At 53.6% G+C, this 25,080-nt stretch overlaps 6 protein-coding genes across 6 annotated transcripts; 4 read left to right on the forward strand and 2 right to left on the reverse strand.

Annotated features, from left to right (window-relative positions):
* Positions 1-210: 210 nt before the first annotated feature.
* Positions 211-1,723, forward strand: SCP_0400310 (Probable 26S proteasome regulatory subunit; the record flags this gene model as incomplete). The annotated part of the gene is made up of 7 exons (XM_027756772.1): positions 211-343; positions 411-616; positions 681-826; positions 880-1,099; positions 1,150-1,258; positions 1,312-1,483; positions 1,552-1,723. The coding sequence occupies 7 exons, from the start codon at positions 211-213 to the stop codon at positions 1,721-1,723; spliced, it is 1,158 nt and encodes a 385-aa protein (XP_027612573.1).
* Positions 1,724-2,721: 998 nt separating this feature from the next.
* On the forward strand, positions 2,722-4,228 carry SCP_0400320 (hypothetical protein; the record flags this gene model as incomplete). Its single annotated transcript, XM_027756773.1, has 3 exons — positions 2,722-3,471; positions 3,525-4,162; positions 4,225-4,228. 3 exons carry the CDS (start codon positions 2,722-2,724, stop codon positions 4,226-4,228), a joined length of 1,392 nt encoding a protein of 463 aa, XP_027612574.1.
* A 2,142-nt stretch (positions 4,229-6,370) lies between these two features.
* Positions 6,371-6,532, reverse strand: SCP_0400330 (hypothetical protein; the record flags this gene model as incomplete). The annotated part of the gene is made up of 1 exon (XM_027756774.1): positions 6,371-6,532. One exon carries the CDS (start codon positions 6,530-6,532, stop codon positions 6,371-6,373), a length of 162 nt encoding a protein of 53 aa, XP_027612575.1.
* Positions 6,533-7,958: 1,426 nt separating this feature from the next.
* SCP_0400340 (hypothetical protein) lies at positions 7,959-9,345 on the forward strand (the record flags this gene model as incomplete). The annotated part of the gene is made up of 3 exons (XM_027756775.1): positions 7,959-8,756; positions 8,819-9,279; positions 9,342-9,345. 3 exons carry the CDS (start codon positions 7,959-7,961, stop codon positions 9,343-9,345), a joined length of 1,263 nt encoding a protein of 420 aa, XP_027612576.1.
* A 1,957-nt stretch (positions 9,346-11,302) lies between these two features.
* On the forward strand, positions 11,303-15,580 carry SCP_0400350 (hypothetical protein; the record flags this gene model as incomplete). Its single annotated transcript, XM_027756776.1, has 2 exons — positions 11,303-12,233; positions 12,312-15,580. The coding sequence occupies 2 exons, from the start codon at positions 11,303-11,305 to the stop codon at positions 15,578-15,580; spliced, it is 4,200 nt and encodes a 1,399-aa protein (XP_027612577.1).
* Positions 15,581-19,185: 3,605 nt separating this feature from the next.
* Positions 19,186-22,760, reverse strand: SCP_0400360 (hypothetical protein; the record flags this gene model as incomplete). The annotated part of the gene is made up of 11 exons (XM_027756777.1): positions 19,186-19,770; positions 19,822-20,111; positions 20,795-20,924; positions 20,980-21,093; positions 21,299-21,367; positions 21,422-21,562; positions 21,610-21,854; positions 21,911-22,008; positions 22,065-22,120; positions 22,177-22,430; positions 22,487-22,760. The coding sequence occupies 11 exons, from the start codon at positions 22,758-22,760 to the stop codon at positions 19,186-19,188; spliced, it is 2,256 nt and encodes a 751-aa protein (XP_027612578.1).
* Between the last annotated feature and the right edge of the window lie 2,320 nt (positions 22,761-25,080).

The raw sequence follows: 25,080 nt of genomic DNA on the forward strand, positions 1-25,080 counted from the left end.
CACGATGCACAGCACAGAGTCGACAAGGGCGAAGAGAAGGTTGTGGACGTCGTGCAAGACGAGGTGAGCGCGACGGGTGACCGGTGACGCGTCGAGGAGCGTGGGAACGGATTCTGCACTGACGCGTCGAGCACGCGTGCCCACTGCACTTACCGTCCGTCTCCCTCTCTCCCTCCTCTTTATTTTTCTGTACAGTTTTCGGTGATCACCATGCCTGAGGACGTCGTGCTACCGATTCCAAACTCTGCCCTTCCACAATATTTCTTTGTGCTCTCCAGGCCATCGCTCTCGCACCTGCACGAGAATGCGCGGAAAGAACTTCTGGCAGGTATTCAGGCGGACCGTGAGTATCTCAGAAAATTAGTATCGAAATAATGATGTATCCTGAGGTTCCGCTGTCGGAAACATAGAGATGGCACCGTATTATCGTCTAGTAACAGCAGCATCCATCCTCCCGCTTGACCAGGCTCTCCTCGAGTCTATGGAGAAGGCGAACAAGGAGGAGCTGGAGAAGCTCGACCTGCGGCTATCAGAGGCCGAGAAGACAGAGGGAGAGTCTGACATTGCAGATGCCCTGCACGCACGGGCGAACCACCTCACAAGAATCGGGGAGAAGGTATGTATGTTGTTACGCCCGCTCAATTCTCTCCAATCTCTAGAACCTTTCCGCCGTCTCTTAGGATAAAGCTATTGAAGCACAGAAAGTTGCTCTGGAGAAAACAGCGGGGCTTGGCTCGCGAATAGATATGGTCCTTACACTGGCTCGCATCGCATTCTTCTTTGGCGACTTCCAAATGATCACGGAGAAGCTCACCGATGCGGAAGAGTATGACTATATTTCTCCACGAGTGAGTCATGCTCACAAGTATATATCTACAGGCTCATTGAGAAGGGTGGTGACTGGGATCGCCGAAACCGCCTGAAAGTCTACCGAGGGCTACACTTACTATCAATTCGGCAGTTTAAGCGCGGTGGCGAGCTACTCCTTGACGCGCTTTCGACATTTACTGCTACCGAGTTGGTTTCGTACAATGACTTCGTCGCCCTTACCATCATCGCGAACGTACTCGCTCTGAAGAGGGTGGACTTGAAGAAGAAGGTATATTTTTCCTCGTCAAGTCGTCGCACTCACAGATTAACGCGTGATAGCTCATGGCTGCTCCCGAAGTAACACAAGTAATCGGAGAGTTACCAACGCTGGCGGATCTGATGAAGAACTTGTATGACTCGCACTACGACAAATTCTTCTTCGCCCTCAGTACGTTCTCCCACGCATATTTTCTGTGCTGTGCCCACACCGAGTGTATCCAGGCACCGTTGAGCAATCCCACCTTCTACCATCGCGTCTGCTCTCCCCACACACGCGCTTCTATGTCCGCGAGATGCGTATCCTGGCGTACAGCCAGATTCTCGAGTCGTATCGCAGCCTCACGCTCGACAGTCTCGCACGCTCGTTTGGCGTGAGCGTCGAGTTCGTAGACAAGTGCGTTCCTCCCGCTTTTTACGGCTTCGCTTGGTATATTGGACTGACTGGGGTTTTGCGTGTTCAAGCGAACTATCGCGCTTCATCGCTTCCGGCCATCTGCACTGCACCATCGACAAGGTTCATGGGATCGTGGAGACAAACCGGCCATCGCTTAAGAATGCGCAGTACGAGACTGTGATCAAGCAAGGTGACCTGCTACTAAATGCTGTGCAGAGACTGAGTAAAGTATTATACTGAGCATGTAGCGCTTGTAGCTGTGGGTTGATTCATGATTTTTTCTCCCTGAGAACGATATGTACTGCGCCCGTCCATACAGTGCCACTGTGGTATCTTAGGAGACCAGTCCATATATCACAAATTGAGTAACACTGTCGAGCCTCCCGTCGCAGCTGTCTTCTCTTGGCCGAATGAAATGGCTCAGCCTGCAGGTTCACCTAATGTGGTGACGACTTGCTCACCAATCCAAGTTAGCTCTTTCCCTAGCTGTTCGTTCCCTAGGAAGACTGCACCAGACGGCGACCGAAGTTCTATAGGCGTCCGATATCTTGATCCTCTCACACCGAGTCATAATTCATCCCTGAATCTCCCTGCGATGTCCTCACCCGCATCGATGGACCGATAATATCAAGGCCGCGGGTTTCAAGTCGTAGAATTGTCAGTTCTCATCAGCGCGCCACAACCACATCGAAGTTCTATAGGCGTCCGATATCTTGATCCTCTTACACCGAGTCATATTTCATCCCTGCATCTCCCTGCGATGTCCTCACCCTCTGCCCCCCTGCATCGATGGACCGATAATATCAAGGCCGCGGGTTTGAAGTGGTAGAATTGTCAGTTCTCATCAGCGCGCCACAACCACATGTTGTTCCAGAAGCGCTAGAATTGTGGGTCCGTGTTGGGCGCGTCACAGCCTTAGATACATTAGTAAATATGAGAAAAATAAGCAGTAAAAATTCGCTTTAGTTATGTTCTAGTAAAAATAAGAGATATAAATGTGGCGGGCAGGATTCAACGGGCCAATGCAGCGACGGCAGGAAGAGCGCTCGTAAAGAGGACCGACGGTCCTACAGACAAAAGACTGTTGGGCAGCACGGTGACGATGGAATCGATAGGCACCGGACACACGAGGCGATCGCGGAGCGGCGTGACCGCGAGGTTGAGCGCCTCTACTCAGTGATCCCTCTCGCTCTGTACTACAGGCCTCAGGTATTAAAGAACAGACTACACCCTCCGACATGGCCCTCCAGTTTTCTCTCATCCCTCTCTTCCACCGTATTCATTCTCAACTCAGACGACTCATGAGCGACCAGCCTCCCCAACAATCCTGGGCCGACAACTTTTCGAAGGAAGGCAGAGGCCTTCCCGTCGATACTGTCATCAATGACTACCAAAACCGGGGCTGGGTCGCGCGCGACCTGTACATTAGCGTGCTTAAATTCTACAAGCACGACAAAGGCGTCGAACACGAGTTCTTAATCGGTACCGTCGTTAACTCTGCTGGGAAGGAGGTCGGATTTATCTTGGTCGAGCGCCAAGGAGCGAGGATTGGTCGGGGTGCTTCCGCGAAGCCATTGAACGCCGCATTGGGTTCTTCCGGTAGTACTGCTGCTCCTCCTGCCCATGACGTTCTGTTTATGGGACGAAATCATGGTGCTCTGCTTAACCTCGCCGGTCGCACTGCCAGGTCTACCGTACACGGCTCATACACAGTGCCACCGGAAAAGCGTGCAGACTCGATCGCCTCCCTCCTTGCGGCTTGTTTTGTCGCTCACGAAATTAAGGAGAAGTACGATGCCTTCGAGACTAACTGCTACTGGTTTGCCGGCGTGGTGTACAATCTGGTCACGGGCGACAACATCAATATCAACTCGGACAGCACGCGCACAGTGCCGATTGTGCGTGATGCTCTGCCCGAGGGTGATATTCAGCTCGAGCCTCGTTCTCTTCCCCAGGCAGGTGGTGCTCAGTCTGAGGATAATATTCAGGTAAAATGACATTCTCTTCCCCTCGTTAGTCGCGGTCTGATTCTCAATTCCAGGTCGCGCAGGACGATTCTCAGTCTCAGGTTCCTCAGCGCTCGAAAACAGGGCACTTTGGATCGCTTGCCATTGTTCGTCCTGCGGACATCAGAGCTGATGCGGATGAGATACGGGCCGACTTCAGGAAAAAGACGGAAGAAATAGTGAGTGCACAGAAGTACTTTGGGAAATTGCCGGAGGAGTTGGCGAGTCAGACGGCCAGGGCGAACATGGCGGACGCGAGAGCGGACACAGAGGAGAGGCTAAAAAAGGAGGAGAGCGCCAGGGCGGAGGAGGAGAGGCTGAGGGCGGAGGAGGAGAGGCTGAGGGCGGACACGGAGGAGAGGCTGAAAAAGGAGGAGAGCGCCAGGGCGGAGGAGGAGAGGCTGAGGGCGGACACGGAGGAGAGGCTGAGAAAGGAGGCGGACGCGAGAGCGGTCACAGAGGAGAGGCTGAGAAAGGAAGAGGAGAGGCTGAGAAAGGAAGAGAGTGCCAGGGCGGACAGGTTGGCCAAAGAGAACGCCGAGATGGCGAAGAAACTTGCACAGCTTCAAGAGGCATACACCAAAGGTGCAGCTGGTGCATCGGGCGTGACAGAAGCCCGCACTACGCCTCCGTCTAGTCGTTCCAGCATGGCTTCCGCGTTTAAGAGAGCTGTGTAAGTGTTTCCGCCTTTTGTCTTGATCTACGTAAGCTGATATCATTGTTGTGATTTTCCAGCTGATACCGTCGATGTGAAGGTATGTACCATGTCACGGATCGTGCTTTCTGTGGTCTCATCATTGCTTAGCCTGTAGTCGTTGATAAGCACGCTCCGCGCTCGTCTTCCTATCTCGTCGAGTTTTCGGATCCCTCTATGATCCCTGGATTCCCTTGACATATATGCTTTCATTTTTTTTGTGCTGCGGATCTTTCTCTTCTACTCACGCTGTTCTCTTCTACTCACGCTGTCTCCGTCAGCTGTACTTCGTATCTTCTACTCGTGAACGTGCTCTCCTTTGTCCTCTTGCTCTCGTCGTCTTAACTTTCTGCTCTGATTCTGTAAAGATATTTTCATCGATACCTATGCTCTTGTGGCCTTCGCGCGTGTAACCTCTGTACTATTAGTATTCCAATGTGTTCTTGCTTAGAATATAAGCCGATGTCTGTCGCATTTGCTGCTGATTGGCATTCTGGTCCACTCTGATTATTCATGATCAGCCTTGCGTACGGCGGGGGGTGTAAATTATCTGGCTGGTCATATAATACGGTGCAACCTGAACCCATTGTTGCCGGTCGGTAGGACGCGACGACTACTCACTGCGTCCTACAATTATCGTAGATAGCATGCGATCTGTGGCATGAGGACCTTATTCCAGATCAACAACAGGCTGTCCTTGTTTCAACATAGATCTCTTCTTTTCTGCTTCCTCCCGCATTCTCCTCGTGTGCTGCAGTATCATTATCACAGCTCCGGGCGACGCACAAGACTTACTTAATTGGGTCGCCATATTCACCGCTCTCCCATGCTCAACACATTTGTTGATTTTGTGGTGCCGTACGTAGAATATCTCCAGCTAGATAGATATCGGTCTCCTCCACTCAGTGCTACTCCGCGGTAAAATATTTGTCCGTCCCGCAAGTGCGTGCCTGTAGTTGGATGAACAACATCGAAATCTGACTCCCATCGCGGAATACTATCGGACTCTGAGGCTAGTTGCCGTCACTTGTCAGTTTCTTCAGAACAGAGTAATTCTCTTCTTTCACATATATCGGGAATGCAGACTGTATGTGCGTCTCCGAAGTGATTGGCAGGTCAACCGTGATCAACTCAGTTCCCTCTTTTTCCCGCACCAGCATCTCCATAGTACTTTTCTTGCGTGTATGCGCATATGATGACTGCTGATCAGCATTTATATTTCCCCTTCTATTGTGTCAAACGGATATTATCGATGATGAACCCGATGAGCCGCTTTGCTGCACACTGCTTCTCAGCCAAGAGACCAACCACCGATGATCATTACCGGCGCATCGATAGCTGCTTAACTACGTCTTCACAGTTATCCACCATTCTCCTCAATGCGGTCGTGACCACAGGCTTCTCGAGATCATCCCGGGACAGCGATGATGGTTTTCGTTCGCTCTCTCGCCTCGCGTGAACCTCCAGAGCGCTGAAGGAACCTGTGCATACGATTCTATGGCGGAATCTTCCATCCTTTTCCCCACTGATAGCCTTACTACCAAGCACTTTCCGTTGGACTCCTCGTCACTTGGATTGGATGATAAGCTGCATTCTTGTATTTCCTCTGTTATTTTCACTGCCACGGCCACGTGGGCCAAACTTTCTCAGCCGGAGGCTTGGACATGTTCGTACAGTGGCACATACCCCAATCTTAGACAATCTTCTGAAGGACGTGGTAACACTCAAGTGTCTTGTTGCATTGTCATGTGCATTGCCTACACGATCTCCCTCCCTGTTTGACCTGGACCTTACAACACCTGACCACACTGGAGCGGCTCTATCTGAGAGCAAGTGATGCAGTGTCACCGCACGTTGGCGAGTGTGTCGCTGGTCTTCTCGCACTGCATTCGGTTCAGCTTTACCTACCCGGCTGCAACGCCTTGACGCATTTCTACATTTGACACGCCTGCAACTCACTGGAGACGCCTGCAGCACCGTGACCGTCGTCGTCCTTGCACATTTGATCAGCCGATTCCGTGTCCTGCACCTTGCCCTTCAAGACGATCCTCCTACTGAGGGTGATTGGCGGGACCTCTGTATTCTTATCAGTACAAGGTTCGCCAAAACCCTGCAGAGTCTGCGTACACGCGTGTCCTCGGAGTTTGGCTACCTCCACCGCTCCGTCAACGGACGCACTAGAATGTATCACTTGCCTCTAACAGTTCTCTCGGCGATGCCGCACCTGAAGTATCTGGATATGATATCCTTGACTCGGTCGTATTCCACGACGGCGATATTGTCCACATCGCGACCAGGTGCCTTGCACAGGAGGATTTCCGTCTCGCTCACGTCGCGCGCTTCCCACATACCGGCTCGAGGCCGTATCAATTTCTCTGGAATTATCCTGCTCGGACGATAAGGTACAGCATGATGAAACCGATACGCGGCGTACCCTTGGCTCGTGCAAGATGAGTCCATACTTCCGTGATGTTATCGATGAGGAAACACTAGCCTTATTCTCTGCAATCTCAATATCGTTCGTGCGCATGTCGTGCGCGTCGACTTATATGATTTCAATCGGCAGACGCCCTCCCCCACACTTCCCCGAAAACGCACGCTTCACATGGCGCCTCCCGTCGCAGCTGTCTTCTCTTGGTCGAATGAGATGGTTTAGCCGGGAGGTTCACCTAAAGTGGCGACGACTTGCTCACCAATCCAAGTTAGCTCTTCCCTAGCTGTTCGTTCTCTAGGAAGACTGCACCGGACGGCGACCGAAGTTCTATGGGCGCGTCCGATAGGACCCGGGCAACTCCACCAAAGCCCTCTCCGGACTTTGCATATTTGAGAGGCCGAAAACAGCCAAGTACTTCTCCGGGTTAGCATATTTTAGGCCCTCGGAGAGCCTCCAAAACCAAAAACCTTATCCGGACTTAGCATATTTGGGACTGTGCAGCGAAGTTGGAGGGTACATACCACTATTTATACAGTGCCTCGGACTTCTTGGCTGGAATGTAGCTCATTGTATGACAGTTAATGCCAGAAGACATGATACTGTTGTGGAAATCATAGCATAAATTACCCTTTGCAGCTGCCCAGATATGATGGTCGCGGAAAAAAATGCGTGACGTACCTTGTGACTACGCGTGACTGCGTGATTATCCTCTTCGACTTAGCATATCTGAGGCCCGAAATTCTGCATATTTGAGGGCGATTTTGGACGATTTTCCGGAGAGGGCTTTGGTGGAGTTGCCCGGGTCCTCGTCGATATCTTGATTCACCGAGTTATATTTCATCCCTGCATCTCCCTGCGATGTCCCCTCTGCCCCCCTGCATCGATAGACCGATATATGTCAAGGCCGCGGGTTTCAAGTGGTAGAGGTGGATTCCGGCGGCGGCTCAAGCTCGGAGCAGGCTGCAATAGGCGCCTCACGGCACTGCGACGGCCCGAGAAGTCAGCGGGCGACCGGCAGCGGAGGGGCGTGGGGAAGCCTGAGCGGAGAGATTTGCGGAATCCATCTTGAGCGTGAAGCGGCGGAAAGTCGTTGAGAACACGGCTAACCACCGCTAGGATGCTTGAATCAACAAGGGGAGGTGGGTGGGATGAAAAGGAGTGAGAGGCTGTAGGTGCAGGAACAGGCTGGCGCTTAAGGCGCCTATTCCTCTCGCTTAGTAAGCACTAGTTTGACTTAGCGCTCGCGAGCTCGCTGCTAAGCCACACTCCACTCTACTCAGTGGCCGCATTCCTCTCGCTCTACAGGCCTCAGGTATTAAAGAACGAATTACACCCTCCGGCATGGGCCTCCAGTTTTCTCTCATCCTTACCTTCCACCGTATTCATTCTCAACTCAGACGACTCATGAGCGACCAGCCTCCCGAATACTCCTGGGCCGACAACTTTTCGAAGGAACGCGTATCTTACATAGGCCTTCCCGTCGATACTGTCATCAATGACTACCAACACCGGGGCTGGCTCGCGCGCGACCTGTACATTAGCGTGCTTAAATTCTACAAGCACGACAAAGGCGTCGAACACGAGTTCTTAATCGGTACCGTCGTTAACTCTGCTGGGAAGGAGGTCGGATTTATCTTGGTCGAGCGCCAAGGAGCGAGGATTGGTCGGGGTGCTTCCGCGAAGCCATTGAACGCCGCATTGGGTTCTTCCGGTAGTACTGCTGCTCCTCCTGCCAATGACGTTCTGTTTATGGGACGAAAACGTGGCGCTCTGCTTTACCTCGCCGGTCGCACTGCCAGGTCTACTGTACACGGCTCATACACAGTGCCGCCGGAAGAGCGTGCAGAATCCGTCGCCTCCCTCCTTGCGGCTTGTTTTGTTGCTCACAAAATTAAGGAGAAGTATGATGCCTTCGAGACTAACTGTTATTGGTTTGCCGGCGTAGTGTACAATCTGGTTACGGGCGACAACATCAATATCAACTCGGACAGCACGCGCACAGTGCCGATTGTGCGTGATGCTCTGCCCGCGGGTGATACTCAAGCCGAGCCTCGCTCTCTTCCCGAGGAGGATATCCAGGTTGAGCCTCGTTCTCTTCCCCCCCAGGCAGGTGGTGCTCAGTCTGAGGATAATATTCAGGTAAAATGACATTCTCTTCCCCTCGTTAGTCGCAGTCTGATTCTCAATCCCAGATTGTGCAGGACGATTCTCAGTCTCGGGTTCCTCAGCGCTCGAAAATAGGGCACTTTGGATCGCTTACCATTGTTCGTCCTGCGGACATCAGAGCTGATGCGGATGAGATACGGGCCGACTTCAGGAAAAAGAGGGAAGAAATAGTGAGTGCACAGAAGTACTTTGGGAAATGGCCGGAGGAGTTGGCGCATCAGACGGCCAGGGCGAACATGGCGGACGCGAGAGCGGACACAGCGGAGAGGCTGAGAAAGGAGAAGATCGCGAGGGCAGACACGTTGGCGAAGGAGAACGCGAGAGCAGGCGCGAGGGTAGACAGGTTGGCCAAGGAGAATGCCGAGATGGCGAAGAAACTTGCACAGCTTCAAGAGGCATACACCAAAGATGCAGCTGGTGCATCGGGTGTGACGGAAACGCGCACTACGCCTCCGTCTAGTCGTTCCAGCATGGCTTCCGCGTCTAAGAGAGCTGTGTAAGTGTTTCCGCCTTCTGTCTTGATCTATGTAAGCTGATACTATTGTTCTGATTTTCCAGCTGATACCGTCGATGTGAAGGTATGTACCATGTCACGGATCGTGCTTTCTGTGGTCTCATCATTGCTTAGCCCTTCGTCGTTGATAAGCGCGCTCTGTGCTCGTCTTCCCATCTCGTCGAGTTTTCGGATCCCTCTATGATCTCTGTATTTCCTTGACATACATGCTTTCATTTTTTTTGCGCTGCGGATCTTTCTCTTCTACTCACGCCGTCTCCGTCAGCTGTACTTCGTATCTTCTACTCGTGAACGTGCTCTCCTTTGTCCTCTTGCTCTCGTCGTCTTAACTTTCCGCTCTGATTCTGTAAAGATATTTTCATCGATACCTATGCTCTTGTGGCCTTCGCGCGTGTAACCTCTGTACTATTAGTATTCCAATGTGTTCTTGCTTAGAATATAAGCCGATGTCTGTCGCATTTGCTGCTGATTGGCATTCTGGTCCACTCTGATTATTCCTGATCAAGCTTGCGTACGGCGAGGTAGAAATTATCTGGCTGGTCATATAATACGGTACAACCTGAACCCATTGTTGCCGGTCGGTAGGCACTGGCAGCGCGGTGACGCGACGACTACTCACGGCCTACATGTTGGAGGTGTGCGGATTAGCAATCCGGCATCTACGGAAAGGTTCGGGAAAGGTCCGTAGGGTTAGGATTAGTAAGGACAATGTCTCGAGAACAGTCTGGTAGTTTCTAGTCTTTTAGTTTACAGTATATAAGGAGCTCAACAGGCTTCTATGTACACTACCAGATGAGCCGGGTACCGGACGGATGACCAGGACCGGAGTTACGTGGTGGATAACCGTCGGGTACCCACCAGAGGGTTTTGACACAGTACCCACTGTGTAAATAATATAGTTAACTGTAGTTTAACCAATGATGGCTATCTCGCAAGTAAACCGGGGATATACATAACGTACCCACTGGGTACCGGACCGGTAGCTGGCTCTGGTTACCCAGCGGGTAACTGAAGCTGTATACCGTGTCGGTATCCGCTGAGCAACTCGCATGTGTCTAGCACGCAACCTGTGGTCCCGGCAGGGGATCACAAGAGGCAGGTTACACTGCCATATAATTGCACAATATTACTACATTACAGTACTGTACAGGAATACACAGCATGTAAATACATGGTTAGAAAACTAAAAGGTAGATAGGATGGGCTGGAAGGCAAGTGAGAGCGATAGCACGTTGGCGGCCCCGGATGGCGGGAGGAGCGCAGCAGGGGGTTCGAGCTTCACAGAGGCCAGCAAGGTGCTGCAAGCTATGGTTCCATCCTGTGAGAAATTCCACTGTAAAGGTACTTCAGGAGCTCACCAGTAGCAAATTTGCAAGCCGAGTCACGCTAAGCCTCACGCAAGCCGCCCTTCCCATTGCTCCCCACTCGCGTTTGCACTCTGCACGTCAATGCAGCTCGGCTGGGATAGATGATGTCACTTCCAGAAATATGGGAATATCATACCTTCAAGATCAAACATCGCAAGGAAAGAGAGGTCGACCGAGAACGCGCGTGCAGTACCAGTGAGAAATTGCTAAGTCCAAACGCCCATGTTGATCTTCAACAAGCCAAACAAAACACAACAAATGACGGGAGCTCTCGCCGCCCGTCGGATTCAAAGTTCTGCTTTCGTTCTTACGTCTTATATTTTGTTGGAGGCTTCGGGATGACCTTATTAGTCAATCCGGAGCATCCAGGTAGTCGGGCGATATTCCCCGATATCTTATTCAGCATCGAAGGATACAGTAGCTACGAGAACTATGTAGTATGTTCTGGACTAGTCTACTGGTGTAGTATATAAGGAGGGACCTCTTGCAGGTCCCACTAATAATATCTCTTCCCTAAATCACTCACTCGGAGGAATTCATACGAGCTGCGCTAATAGGTTATGAGCCCCGCTAGCTTATAGCTTATACTTTACCAGCTTCTACTTACTTGTTACACACTCTGACTATCGGTAGTTACAATGTCGAGTACTACCGAATCTCGTGACAGCCTGTCGTCCTTGTTCCGAATCGAGCAACTTCGCGATGACAACTGGCTCCCATGGAAGCGCCGTACTATGGCGATCTTGAGGGAGCGCGGTGTCTTGAAATATGTCGATGGAACATCGGAGAAGCCGAAGCCGGCAAATGCAACAACACCAACGGCAGGAGAAACGGCGGTGATCACGAAATGGGTTGAGGGCGATCAAAAAGCCCAGACCGTTATCGAGCTGCTGTTGAGCGACTCGCAGATGATACACATTGCGGATGCTACAATGGCTGCGGAGATGTGGAACCAATTGAAGTTAGTAAAGGAGGCGAGTGGACAACTGGGGATAATGGCGTACCGAAGGAAATTCTATCGCACAGTTGCCACGGAAGGCAGCGATATCGCAGCGCATATCACGGAGCTCCGCCGGACACAGGAGCAGCTACACATGATGGGTAGCAAGGTGTCGGATGACGAATTTCGAACGATCCTGATCACATCGTTACCGGAGTCTTGGGACCAGTTCACATCTGCGTACCTGGGTGCAACAAGCCAGAAGGACAAGTTGCCGACATCGCATGAATTGATAGCCATCTTGCTCGAAGAATACCGGCGCCGGCGAGAGAAAGGCGGTGCCGACGAGTCTGCGCTGGCAGCACGCGGGCGGTGGACCCAGCCAAAGAATACCGCACAGGGCGGAACGGACAGGAAGTCCGACGCGGAGTGCTGGAATTGCCACAAGCGTGGACACACTCAACATGAGTGTTGGTCGAAAGGTGGCAACAAGGCGGGTCAGGGACCGCGAAGTAAAAAAGAAGGCCGTGCGCAGGCGCACACGAACCAGGCACAGTCAACAAATGACGTGCTGCGAGATGTCGCGTTCCGCACAGACGAGGCAACCTGTGCCGGGCAACAATTTAGTAGTCAGTTCTCGCGTTATGACTAGCTAGCTGACTCTGGAACGACATCACATGTTACGAACCTTCGTGACGCGATGACAGACTATGTGCCGCTTGAGGCCTCTTCGATTGCCAGGATCGGAGACCAGAGTGTGCGCGCTCTCGGGCGTGGCACTGTGGAAGTCAATAGCAGGATCAGAGGCAACACATGTACTTTTTGCTTGAAAGATGTCCTGTACGCACCGAAAGCGACAAATAATTTGGTGTCGCTGAGCCGCCTGGATGAAGCGGGTGGACACTTTGATGGCGGTGCCGGAGGAATAATGCTGCGAGAAAGCAGCGGCCACATCATCGCGCAAGGCCGAAAAGTCGGCCGATTGTACTTGCTCAACATGCGGGCCAAGGCTGCTATGCCGAGTGAAGAGCACGCGAACATTGCGCGCGACGATAGCGACTCGTGGGAGTCGTGGCACCGGAGATATGGACACCTGGGATTCACAGGGTTAGAGAAGCTCTACAAGGAAAACTTGGTGGAGGGACTCACCGTTGATGAAAACTCGATGCCACTGACACAGTGCGAAGCCTGCATACAAGCTAAGCAGGCGCGTCGTGCATACCCGAAGGAGGCGGAGGACCACTCCCAGATGCCAGGCGAGTTGACGCATAGTGACGTCTGGGGCCCCGCACGTGTAGTATCGATCGCCGGATCGCGTTACTACATATCGTTCACGGACGACTGCACGCGGAGGTGCCAAGTCCTGTTCATGAAACATAAAAGTGAGGCTTTTGAAAAATTGAAAGAATACCTCACCTTTATTGAACGACGCTTCGGGCACCTGCCGAAGATCGTGCGTGTTGACAATGGGTCCGAGTACATCAATAAAAACCTGAAAGGGTGGTGCCGTGAGAAAGGAATTGAGCTGCAAACAACAGCACCATACTCACCTTCGCAGAATGGTGTAGCTGAGCGATTTAATCGCATGCTATTGGAGCTTGCTCGCGCAATGTTGATTGCGAGGAAGCTTCCAAACTTCCTCTGGGCGGAAGCTGTTGCATACACAGCATACCTGCGAAATCGAGCGCCGACGAAAGCACTGCGCGGGAAAACTCCGGAAGAGGCGTGGACGGGCAAGAAGCCCAATGTCGCGCACCTACGAGAATTTGGGTCAGATGTCTGGATTCTGACGGAAGGCCAGAATCTCTCGAAACTTGAGCCAAAGTCGAAGAAACACACCTTTGTAGGTTTTGCTGATGGCCCGAAGGCCGTGCGCTACTACGATGTGGGTGCGCGCTCGATCCGAGTCTCGCGAAATTTTGTATTCGTGGATGCCCCGAACCCAGCAAGCAATGTTCCTGTACATCAGCTTGATGACAGTGACAGGCTGCCGCTTGAGGGGGAGTCAGGGGGAGCTGTCAAGCAGCAGCCTCCCACATCTGCATCAAAACCAGCATCAGTACCTGTCAAAGCTGATCAGTCTAACAAGAAACACGATGGAAACTACATTACAGAGGAAGACTTACCTCCCGAGATACAGGAGAGCATGCGAGAGCGACCGACATTCTTGCCTGCACCCCCGAAGATCCCTCTTCGTCGTACGACCCGCGCTACGCAGGACCACGACTATCGAAGGATGGATAACCCCCGCGCGCAGCCCGCGAAGTCGCGCGAGCCGCCGGGAGTGCCGAAAGAGAACGCACCTGGTGAGAGTGCGAAAGTCGCCGTGACGCCCGAAGAATTTGAAGAGATCGCGCAGGCGCTGTATGCGACAGCACTGGCATCGGGCGACAGAACGGCGAGTGCGGGAGATGAGCCGCGAAGCCTCGCGGAGGCCCAAGCCTCTCCGGAATGGCCAGAATGGGAAAAGGCTGTAAAAGCGGAATATGATCAGTTGCAGGGCATGGGGACTTGGGAGCTACAAGACTTACCAAAAGATCGAAATGCTGTGGGCTGCAAGTGGGTCTTCCAGAGGAAAACCAACAAGGAGGGTCAGGTTGTCAAGTACAAAGCCAGATTGGTGGCACAGGGGTACTCACAGATCCCAGGGATGGATTTCCTTGAAACCTTTGCCCCTGTAGTTCGTCTTGAGTCCATCAGGGCCATCCTAGCATTAGCAGTAGTTAATAACTGGGAAATAGGCCAGATGGATGTTAAGGGAGCTTACCTGAATGGAGACCTCCAGGAGGAGATCTACATGCGACAGCCAGAAGGCTTCGATGACGGAAGTGGACGCGTTTGTCGACTCCGCAAGACGCTCTACGGACTAAAGCAGTCCGGGCGCGAATGGAACTGCAAGCTGCATCGCGAGCTGACGGAGCTCGGGTACAAGCGGCTGGAGGCAGATCCATGTGTATACCTGCGGGAGCGAAAGGAAGGAGAAGTTCAGATTATCACGGTATGGGTGGATGACTTACTGTTATTCACCAACTCTCCGAAGCTCATGGAGGAGCTCAAGCGCGACCTGCAGGACCTCTTCGAAGTCACGGACCTTGGTGAGCCGCAGAAAATTGTTGGGATTGAAATCGAGCGAGATAGGGAAGCGGGAAAAATCCAAATCTCGCAACAGCACTACATCGAGAGCATTCTCAAGCGATACCAGCTTGAGAACGCCAACGCTGTAGGGATGCCGCTCGATCCGAATGTGGCGTTCACGGCAGAGGACGAGAACGAGGAGGCGGACGACCGTTTGGCGGGAGGTTACGCGTCGATGGTGGGATCGCTGATGTACGCAGCAGTGGGAACAAGGCCAGATATTTCCTATGCTGTGCAAACGCTGAGCAAATATACAGCGTGCCCACGACCTGTCCATTGGACAGTGGCAAAACGCGTTCTACGGTACCTCGCAGGAACACGTGACTTGCACGTCACGTACACGCGACGCGATTCGGACGCGCCGAACGGAAATATAATAGGAGGATATACGGACGCGGATTATGCATCAGATCATGACCGAAAATCAGTCTCGGGTCATGTCTTTTACTTGGGAGGTGGAGCCGTAGCATGGAGTTCGAAGAAACAAACAACAACGGCAACATCCTCGACAGAAGCCGAGTATACAGCACTCGCGCACGCGACACGTCAAGCAATATGGCTGCGAAACTTACTGGCAGAACTCGGGTTTGCACAAGAAGAACCCACAGAAATTTATTGTGATAACCAGGCAGCGATCGCGATAGCACGCGACCCGCAGTATCACGCGCGGTCAAAGCACTTTGACGTGCAGAATCATTTCGTGCGCGAAAAGGTGGAAAATGGTATTATTCAATTGTGCTACTGTCCTACAGATGAGATGGTAGCAGATGTATTTACTAAGGCCCTACCCAAGCCTAAGCACCAAAAGTTCACATTGGAACTTGGGATGCTTCCGGCTTGAGGGGGAGTGTTGGAGGCTTCGGGATGACCTTATTAGTCAATCCGGAGCATCCAGGTAGTCGGGCGATATTCCCCGATATCTTATTCAGCATCGAAGGATACAGTAGCTACGAGAACTATGTAGTATGTTCTGGACTAGTTTACTGGTGTAGTATATAAGGAGGGACCTCTTGCAGGTCCCACTAATAATATCTCTTCCCTAAATCACTCACTCGGAGGAATTCATACGAGCTGCGCTAATATATTTACTTAGCCTGCCGGTAAATATTGGCCTCATTGAAACCCAAACATCCAATGGAGGACCTTTTGAGAAGCATGCATAGGGAGGGAGACTCAAACATGATGCCGACAGCGACAGCGACAGCAATATTTGCGCGCCGAATCCCCGCCCCCGCCGACTGTACGCACGCGTACTACGACGGCAACAGCAACAGCGGCATGGGCTGAGAGAGATATTATGAACATGCTTAAGGAAATCTTGACAGATTTGCACCATCAACACCGAAAATATTGTAGTCTGATAGGCAATGTCGTACAGCATGGATGCTTGCCGGTACCACACAGTTACCCAATGGGTACCCAGCGGATAACTGACACTGGGTACCCACCAGTTACCCAATTCCAGTTACCCACCCGGTAACTGTACCATGGCGCCAGCCGGTAACCGCCAGCTACATAGAAAGTAACTAGTGGATGACTACAAATTAACTAACAGTAGGTAAACACCAGGTATCCAAACCATATACCGGATGGTTAGCTGAGTTTAGTTACGGACTATATGCTTGATATGTAACCGGCGGTTACATGCTAACTACCGGCCAAATGTTTTCGGACCCAGTATCCGCCCGGTACCCGCGTCGCCTGGTGGTGTAGTTAAGCCAATTTCTATTCTCTTCTACTCGTAGCCCGAGGCGCAGTTGCTTACACTACAATTATCGTTGATAGCATACGATCTGTGGCATGAAGACCTTACTTCACATCAACAATAGGCTGTCCTTGTTTCAACATAGATCTGTTCTTTTCTGCTTCCTAACTCACTCTGCCTCGAGTATCATGCTCCCGGCGACGCACAAGACTTACTCGATTAGGACGCCATATTCACCGCTCTCCCACGCTCAACACATGTGTTGATTTTGCGGCGCGGTATGTAGAATATCTCCGGCTAGATAGATATCGGTCTCCTCCACTTAGTGGCACTCCGTGGTAAAAAATTTGTCCGCGCTGCAGGTGCGCGCTCGTAGTTGGATGAACAACGTCGAAATCTGACTCCCATCGCGTGCTTCCAGGCAACTCCGCAATCTACGAATTTTCCTACAGGATGAGTCTAAATCTGAATTCCGGCGCATGCTCTACGTGTTGGAAGATATCTCATAAGCCGGCGACTCCTTGCTATCCTGCTTTTGACCGCGTGACGTATCCCACTACTGACGTGGGGGCCATGGGTTTGCTCATTTCTCCAACGTATCCGCCCTACACAACTTAGAAGTCGTAATTATCTACCGTACTGGGTGAGTCTCGGAGGACGTCGAATGTAGGTACGTCACGCGCATTACCTGCCTATATCAATTCAGCTGACCGCAACACGACAGAACCCACAACAGAACGAATCAGCATCGCCACAGCACGAAGCCTGCACAGCCCTATGCGGAGGGAGACACTCGTCGACGCCGGACCTGCCGTGCTTGCGGTGGGATTTCAGTGGCGAACCGACTGCGCTGACCCCATTAAGAGGTCTATCGCTATGCGCACATACGACCCCCGAGTCGGAATCGGAGTAGCACGGAGTTCACGTTTGGTTGAAGGTGGCATGGGATTGCATGTTGGCCTACAATAGCCCTCATCAAGGTTGAAAAGAGATGAGTGGCCAATATCTCAACGGTGTATTCATGCATGTTTGTACACCTTGTTCAATCAATCAGTGCGAGAGGACAGCTGAATCGAGCGAAAACACGATCACGGCGGGCCCCATGCAGTGCCACAGACGAGGATCTTCAAGAGAGTCGTTGCTTGAGTACAACTTAAGCAACAACTGTCATGACGATCCTTCTCTGCCATCTAGCATGACGGAACCCTTATTGGTCACCAAACCTCTGTTCCACTTGGTTGCCGGTGGGGATAGAATTTGAACGCGGTCCCTACTGAGTGAATCAACGACGCCGAGGATCCAAACATGATAATACGCACTTACGCGTCTCATCCGTGGATGTGTCGCCTTCATGCTCAGTGCCCCTTGAGAATTGAACCATCAGCGCAACTTTAATAGATGATTCCGAAGTTGCAGGGCCCATGGCAGCAGCATTTGTATATCTGCGTGCTCTTTCCGAATCAACACTCTTCGGCCAAGGTGCATGATCTCCGGTCTTAGCGGGGTGATGTCTTAACTCACCATCGTATCAGTCAGCCGGAGATTGTGCCATGGCAAGTCTAATCCGCGCGATCAGGCCTGAATCAGTGCTCGCTGCGTGATGGATGACATGTACAGTATCCATATTCAAAGAGCTCACCTGAGTAGGTACCTCTGTGCAGTCCGAGGCACCGAGTCAGCTGCAACTCCAGAGGCATCGAGTCTTACATCTACTCGGCATTTCTGGAGGTAAGTTCTCAGCCATTGCCGCGGGTGACTAAAGTTCACCAGGTCGGGCCTGCGTGCTCCAGCGCTGAACAAAATCTAAGAGACGGTGACTCAGCCGTTCAGTGCACGTGGGCGCGTCGAATATTGCAATACGCGTGAGTCATCGACGCGTTGTCCCGCGTCGGATCTCTCACGATGACGTCGACGAAAGTCATTCGTCCACGTCATCCATACGGTGCACTCACGGGGATATGCACCGTGCACCCAGCAACGTGATTCCAGCATCTAAACACTGCAGGACCAACAACACATCATATTCGGGAGGACTATACCCGCGGCCGTCCTCCCCGCCATGCACGCTGTATGCGCCAACCGCCGAATTCCGTCCTTCGGCCGCGCGTGACGCGACAACTCCGAATCCGCAGAGCGAACGCGAGCGCACGGTGCGCACAGTCCATGCAGTCGAGCCCGTCGGCAGCGGGAATCGCATGGTCGCTTTCCGGGCACCGCAGGTGGGGGAAGCTGCCAGTTGCCCCACTTCGCGCGCTGACCGTAAATACAAATTCTCGAGCAGAATCCCCCACACACGAGTTCCAAGACGTTCCATTCCGTTCATTAGAACACGCGAGGGATGCGACGGGCGTCGCGGTAGACGTACGATACAGAGCACACTCAGAGACGACGACGACGACAACGAGAAATGCGGAAGAGTAGAGAGTGTAGGGTAAGTAGATGCTATTACAGACAGGACGCGTTGTAAACCAGACTACATGACGGGGGCTCGAATAAATAAACGAGCAAACAGCTGCAGCAGCTTCGAGTGGGGCCACGTGAAATGGGGTTATGTGCACAAAGTCGAAAGCGGAGCGGGGGAATGGAGGGGAGCGGCGGGCTGCGCCTCGACCCGCGACGCCCCCGTTGGCACCGTGTACCAATGGCGTGGGCCGAATACGGGCGTGTGGCGCGGGCGATGTGTCCGCGTGCGCAGACGAAGACGCAGGGGAGCGAGGGAAGGCGGACGGTGCGCGCGACGCCTACGCCATCACCTGCGTTGTTATTGGCCGAGTCCCGAACGACTGATGTGGCCGGCAGCCTGTCGCCGCTGGTCCAGGTCTCGACACCGCCGTCGAATGCGAGAACATCGACTTTGCCCGTGGTAATGAGAAGCTCGGAAGGGGAAGCCCGTGGAAGAGGCTCAGCGCGGTCGACACTTGCGGGTGTATCTGCACCGCGTCGCGCTGTGGATGCGAGGGCGAGGGCGAGTGTGACAGCGACGCCTTGACGGGGTAGACCGCGACGTGCGCGTGTGCGGGCGTCCGCGGGCCCGAGGACGTCTCGAAGCTGGATTCCGAGTCCATGTCGACGTCCGTCTCGGAGCTGTTGTCGCTCCACCTCGAGCGAGACGGCTCCCGGACTCGGATATGGTGGTGGTGGTGATGGTGGTGAGGGTGCGCGCCGACGAGGGCGGAATGGTGGGCGAGGAGATCGGCCTCGGAGACGCCGAGCTCGAAGTCAAGGACGTCCAGAAACTCGCGCTCGATCCGCCCGATGTCGCGCTTGCCGAAGACGCCCGTGCAGAGCGCCCAGTGCACGTTCTTCAGCGTGGAGTCGTTCAGATACTGCGAAGCGAGGTCAGCACGCGTCACACGACGTCAGCGAGGGAGACGCACCTTGTTGGCGACGATGAGCGCGCCGAGGAAGACGCGCTCGCAGGCCCACTGCTCGAGCGCGATCTGGATGTGTGGTTTCGCGCGGTGGACGTAGACGAGGGTGGTGAGCAGCACGGGGACGGGGACCTCCGCCTTTGCGATGACGTCCGTGACAAAGCGGGTGAACTTGGTGTGCTCCGTGTGGCGGGAGAGCGAGCGTCCGCGGGATGAAGAGGCTCGGCCGAGGGCGTAGTCGACAGTCTCGACGGGGGCATGTTGTGCGGTGGATGGAGTGGTGAAGAGACGGGCGCCTATTGATCGACGATCGCGAGCGGGTTGACTCGCAGTGTGCTGTGTCTACGTCATAGATCGCGGTCTCTGGCTCAGCAAGTCGCAGAGATTAATTCGAGACTCTGTGCATATAGTAGATACTAGGGGGGCACACTGGGCACACTGTGTACTCGACCACCCGCGGGCGCTTGTTCTCCCCCCGCGCTGGATCGGTTGCCCTCCCCTGCTCTGTTCGTTCCGCTGCTCTACCATGTACATCTCTGGCTACTCTGTCGACCCTCCCTCCCTCGTCCTGCTGGCTGCTCCACCTGCTTTCTCGGTGTGTCACTGCTCCTGCCTCCTCGAGAAACCGGCTCATGACGCGGCTCTCGATCCCCCCCGGACGTCGATCTCCACGCTCGATCGCGCGATCTTCCCGCTTTTCGCGTTCTGTCGCCTTTTCTCTGCTGGGTGGGAGGTGGGGCGAGTGTTAGAGCGCGTCTGGATGGGAGGATAAAGGCTCAATGGTGAGTACTTGACTCCTCTGCGCGAAATGACCTGTACTCACCCACGGTCGTTCACGTGCAGGACGCGCCCCAGAACGCGCACGGAGGGCAAATTCGGGTGCCCTCGAGTGTCGGAGAACGCGGGTGGAGGGCGCACGATGAAAGACGCGCGTTGGCGCTCCCTGTAGCGCGAGGTGCAAGACTCGACCTCAACGGACCACCAGTGCCAGCCAGGAGGTGCGGGCCATCGACATAAGACGGAGGTGTGCCAGTTGTGGCAAAACACGCAACTTCGGCCCTTTGCCCGCCATCTTTCGACATCCCCGGCCTCGCGGGGGCGCACGAGGCCTGAAAACGCGCGGTGAGTTTTCGCATTTCAAGATCTGATCCACCGGAAACTTACTGTATGAACTGCGGGCGTGCGATGCGCTGCCTCTGCGGATGCTTTCAACATCGACGAACGGGCGCTACACGTCGCGGACTCGCTGTCTCGAAGAAACGACGGAGCGGCCGCACCCTAGCTCTGAAAACACACCGTGAGTCTTCGAATTTTCAGATCTGACCGCGGAGCACTCACCCTCTCAGCCGGGGTGCGCGATTCTCAACCCAGGGCCCCGAGCACATACCCTCTGGCAATGCGGATGGTTCTGACCCGGCCCAACTCGGCGTTGTGGTATCGACGACACAGCACAGTGCCGCGCTGTGCATCTTCGTGCACCGACCCTGCAGATGACGATCCACGAGGGAAGTAGTGCACGGCCCACCGACGTGCCCCGCCGGACCTCCCGCTGCTGAGAAGGGCGCGTCAGTGATGACGCGCAACATGGCCTCTCGAAGACACTCACGACGAAGCCCGCCGCGGCCAGGATCACGACACCATGCACACAATCCACCAGGAGACGAGGATGGAATCGATGCGTTCCCTCTTCGAGCGCGGTGACGCTCGCCGCTGGGCCTCTGTCCCGCAAATTCGGAGGCTTCAGGAACTGCAAAATCCAAACGTCGGCGAGATCACGCGGAATTGAACGCCCACGGGGACCCACCAAGTTCGCGAGGCGCGGCGCAGCAACTCAAGCAGCGCTGCAGCATTCATCCACGCAAGATACGCCACGGACAAAAAAATGACCGGTGGACGTGATGCGGCGCTTCGCGCCGCGGTTTGCACACATCGATGACGGCCAGCGCAAGCCAGTACTCGGCCAGCCGTCACTTCACCCATCGAGGCGTGGTGACGCTCGCCGCTGGGCCTCGATCCTGAAAAATTGGAAGCCACAGGACCTGAAAACTCGAACGTCAGCGAAGGCACGGGAGATATAATGAAAACGGGGACTCACCACACTCACGACAAAGAGCGGCCAGCACCGGGTCGTGGTGATACGCACGGGATGCGCGGGCACTCGAACTCGCCCCGCCACCGCGCACGCAACGACCCCTCCAGGGACGACCACGAAGAATAGGTGCCCGTGCACCCGTCACATGCTCCCTCACGGCCTGGTGACGCTCGCCGCTGGGCCTCGATCCAGAAAAATTGGAAGCCTCAGGACCTGAAAATTCGAACGTCAGCGAGGGCACGGGAAATCTAATGCAAATGGGGACTCACCACGCTCGCCATGAGGAGCAGCGCGGTCTTATGGTGATAGACACGGCATAGGCGGGCACTTGGACTCGCCTGAACGAGGTATGTCAAAGGACGGTGTATGGAGATGGGGCGGCGCTTCGCGCCGCCACGCCCGCAACCACTCCTCCAGCGAACATCGCGAGGGATCGGTGCCTGCGCACTCGACAAATTCTCCCTGGTGGCTGCGTGACGCTCGCCGCTGGGCCTCGATCCTGAGAAATTGGAAGCCTCAGGACCTACAATTTCGAACGTCAGCAAGGGCACGGGAGATCTAATGAAAACAGGGACTCACCACACTCACGAGAATGAGCAGCACCGGGTCGTGGTGATATGCACGGGACGGACGGGCACCTGGGACTCGCCCGCAGGAGGTACTTTCCACAAAAGACGGTGTACGAAGACGGGGCGGCGCTTTGCGCCACCGCGCCTGCAACGACACCTCCAGAGAACATCGCGAGGAATCGGTGCCCCTGCTCCGTCGCATTCTCCCTGGTGGCTGCGTGACGCTCGCCGCTGGGCCTTGATCCAGAAAAATTGGAAGCCACAGGATCTGAAAATTCGAACATCAGCGAGGGCACGGGAGATCTAATGAAAACAGGGACTCACACTCACGAAAACGAGCAGCACCGGGTCGTGGTGATACGCACGCGATGGGCGGGCACCTGGACTCGCCCGAATGAGGTACGTTGCACGAAAGACTCTACAGAAGCGCCACCGCGCCCGCAACGACTCCTGTGGGGATCACAATGAAGGATCGGTGCCCGTGCACCCGTCGCATTTCTGCTCGTGGCCCGGTGACGCTCGCCGCTGGGCCTCGATCTGCTAAAATCTTAGGCAAGCCTGCAGCAAAAAAATGAATGTCAGTGTCATGTCCGTGGACCTAAGCCCGTCTCGTACGTACTGCAGTGGATCATGCACATCCAACACACTGCTGTCGGTGTTGCATACTCGGAGCAAAGTTCATGAAGAACACTCTCGTGTTAGATGCTACCAGCATGATAACACTCGCCGCTGGGCCTGTAGCGCACGAGATTCACAGCCTATATGGCACAAAATTGCCAGGTTAGTGACCACGCGCAAGATTTAAATTCATAGGCACTCACGGTGGTGTGTACGCGAGCAAGTATGGTGCGACGCGCCACTGGTCGTGATGACATTTCGCGAGCATCCTCCTGCTGGGAAGGTGTAGGAGATCGGACAAAGCTTACAATGCGGCATCGAGCACATATAACATAGTGCAACAATGCTTGCGACTGCGTCTTGCATCGTCAGATTGTATCTCACCTGTTTAGGTAGGTAGGTATCAGTGGATTTGGACACGACTGGTCCCAAGGCGGGAAAACACATACCAAATCATTGGTGGAATTTGTCGCTTGAAGTTAAAGGAGCAGTCCGCAGTTGAGCACCTGGAGCACTTCACACCATGGGTTGATTTTCCTGAAGGTGAGTGTTGACATAGAAATTGGGGTTTTGTATGGTGGCTAGGAGATCAAAAGTCGAGTTACACAGGAGATGTTGGTATTGTTGGGGATGTTGAAGAGAGAAGAAATGGTGAGAGGATGAAGGGGAGCGAAAAGTGAGGAAGATCCCACGTCAAAAATTGGATGCTGTTTGTAACCGAGATGGACTGATGGCACTACCGCATGCATGGCAACACAATTCCATTCATCTGATGTTCCGTCTTCACATGATTTGCTGATGGCAAGATTGGGTCATCTTGCCGACTTCTGTTTGCAGAGAATCCAAACATCAGGCTCACAGAATCTCCGCCACAGCCTCCGGCTTCTTCAATGGTGCATACGGGATTGTGGCGGCTGACTACAGCGGGTTCTGCAACCAAGCAGGTGAGAATGGACTGATGTTTTGCAAACAAGCCCAGAGTGTCAACATGGATACCGATGAAATATTCATGGTGACACCCTGGGTTGGTTTACAAAACATTCGGATCTACAGCAGCTAATTGTATGTCTACAGGTCTAGATATTTTTATTTCACCCTAGTATGCTTACCTTTGCAACTTCGCTGCACAACTCAGTCGGAGATCAGACCACTGGCAGGATCCAGTGAGGTCAGTGTGTTGTAGAGTAGATAGAATGTGAGATCCAGCCATGTTAGTATTGTAATTTTCGGATCAGACAGTGGCTGGACGGAGAACGACAATGGACATTTTTGCAAATGGAGCCGTAGTACTGCGGCTGAAGTGCATGAGAATGTCGAGGCACATGGATCAGACAAGCACTGCGAATGACAACGACACCTGGCTTCTGTACCCACGGCACTGGTGCCCTCTCACCGAATTCCTTATCAACTCACATGAAAACCTGGGTGGCTCAAGCTGAGAATCTGTCCAGTAATAGGCAATTGGTCACACATTGGATTCAATACAGGCATCCATGCAACTGTTATGGTTCACCGACAGGAATGAGGCTGTTTGCGAGAGGAGCGAGGAATCACAAGATGCACATTTTGAAGGCATCCGAGTGGACTGTAGGTCACTTGAGCCTCCTCGTGTTGCAGGCAATTAAGTATTGTATCCTGTAGTCAGCCATGTTAGTAGATATTCACGAGCACATTATAATGTGCTTTTGAGTTTTCTGAGCAGCTTTGTGCTGTGCAAACACCAAGGTTCAGGCTTGTTCCAGCAGGACTGCTTGGAAATACGGCTCAGAACAATCACCGCATCAAGAACATGACTGGCGATGTTTGATATGGTGCTACCAAGAACATGTAGAATTAAAATATCTGCCAGTAGCCTGAGCCGGCCGATCTGCGGAGGTTAGAGCATACTGTCTGTACACATGTCGAATCGGTCAGGCTGCTATAGATCGGGCACCTACAATCTCGGACATGCAGCCACTTGCGGGGCGCCCAGAGCAAGCGCTAGAA

The sequence above is a fragment of the Sparassis crispa genome, assembly GCF_003851025.1.
Source record: "Sparassis crispa DNA, contig_000003F, whole genome shotgun sequence".
Taxonomy (NCBI): domain Eukaryota; kingdom Fungi; phylum Basidiomycota; class Agaricomycetes; order Polyporales; family Sparassidaceae; genus Sparassis; species Sparassis crispa.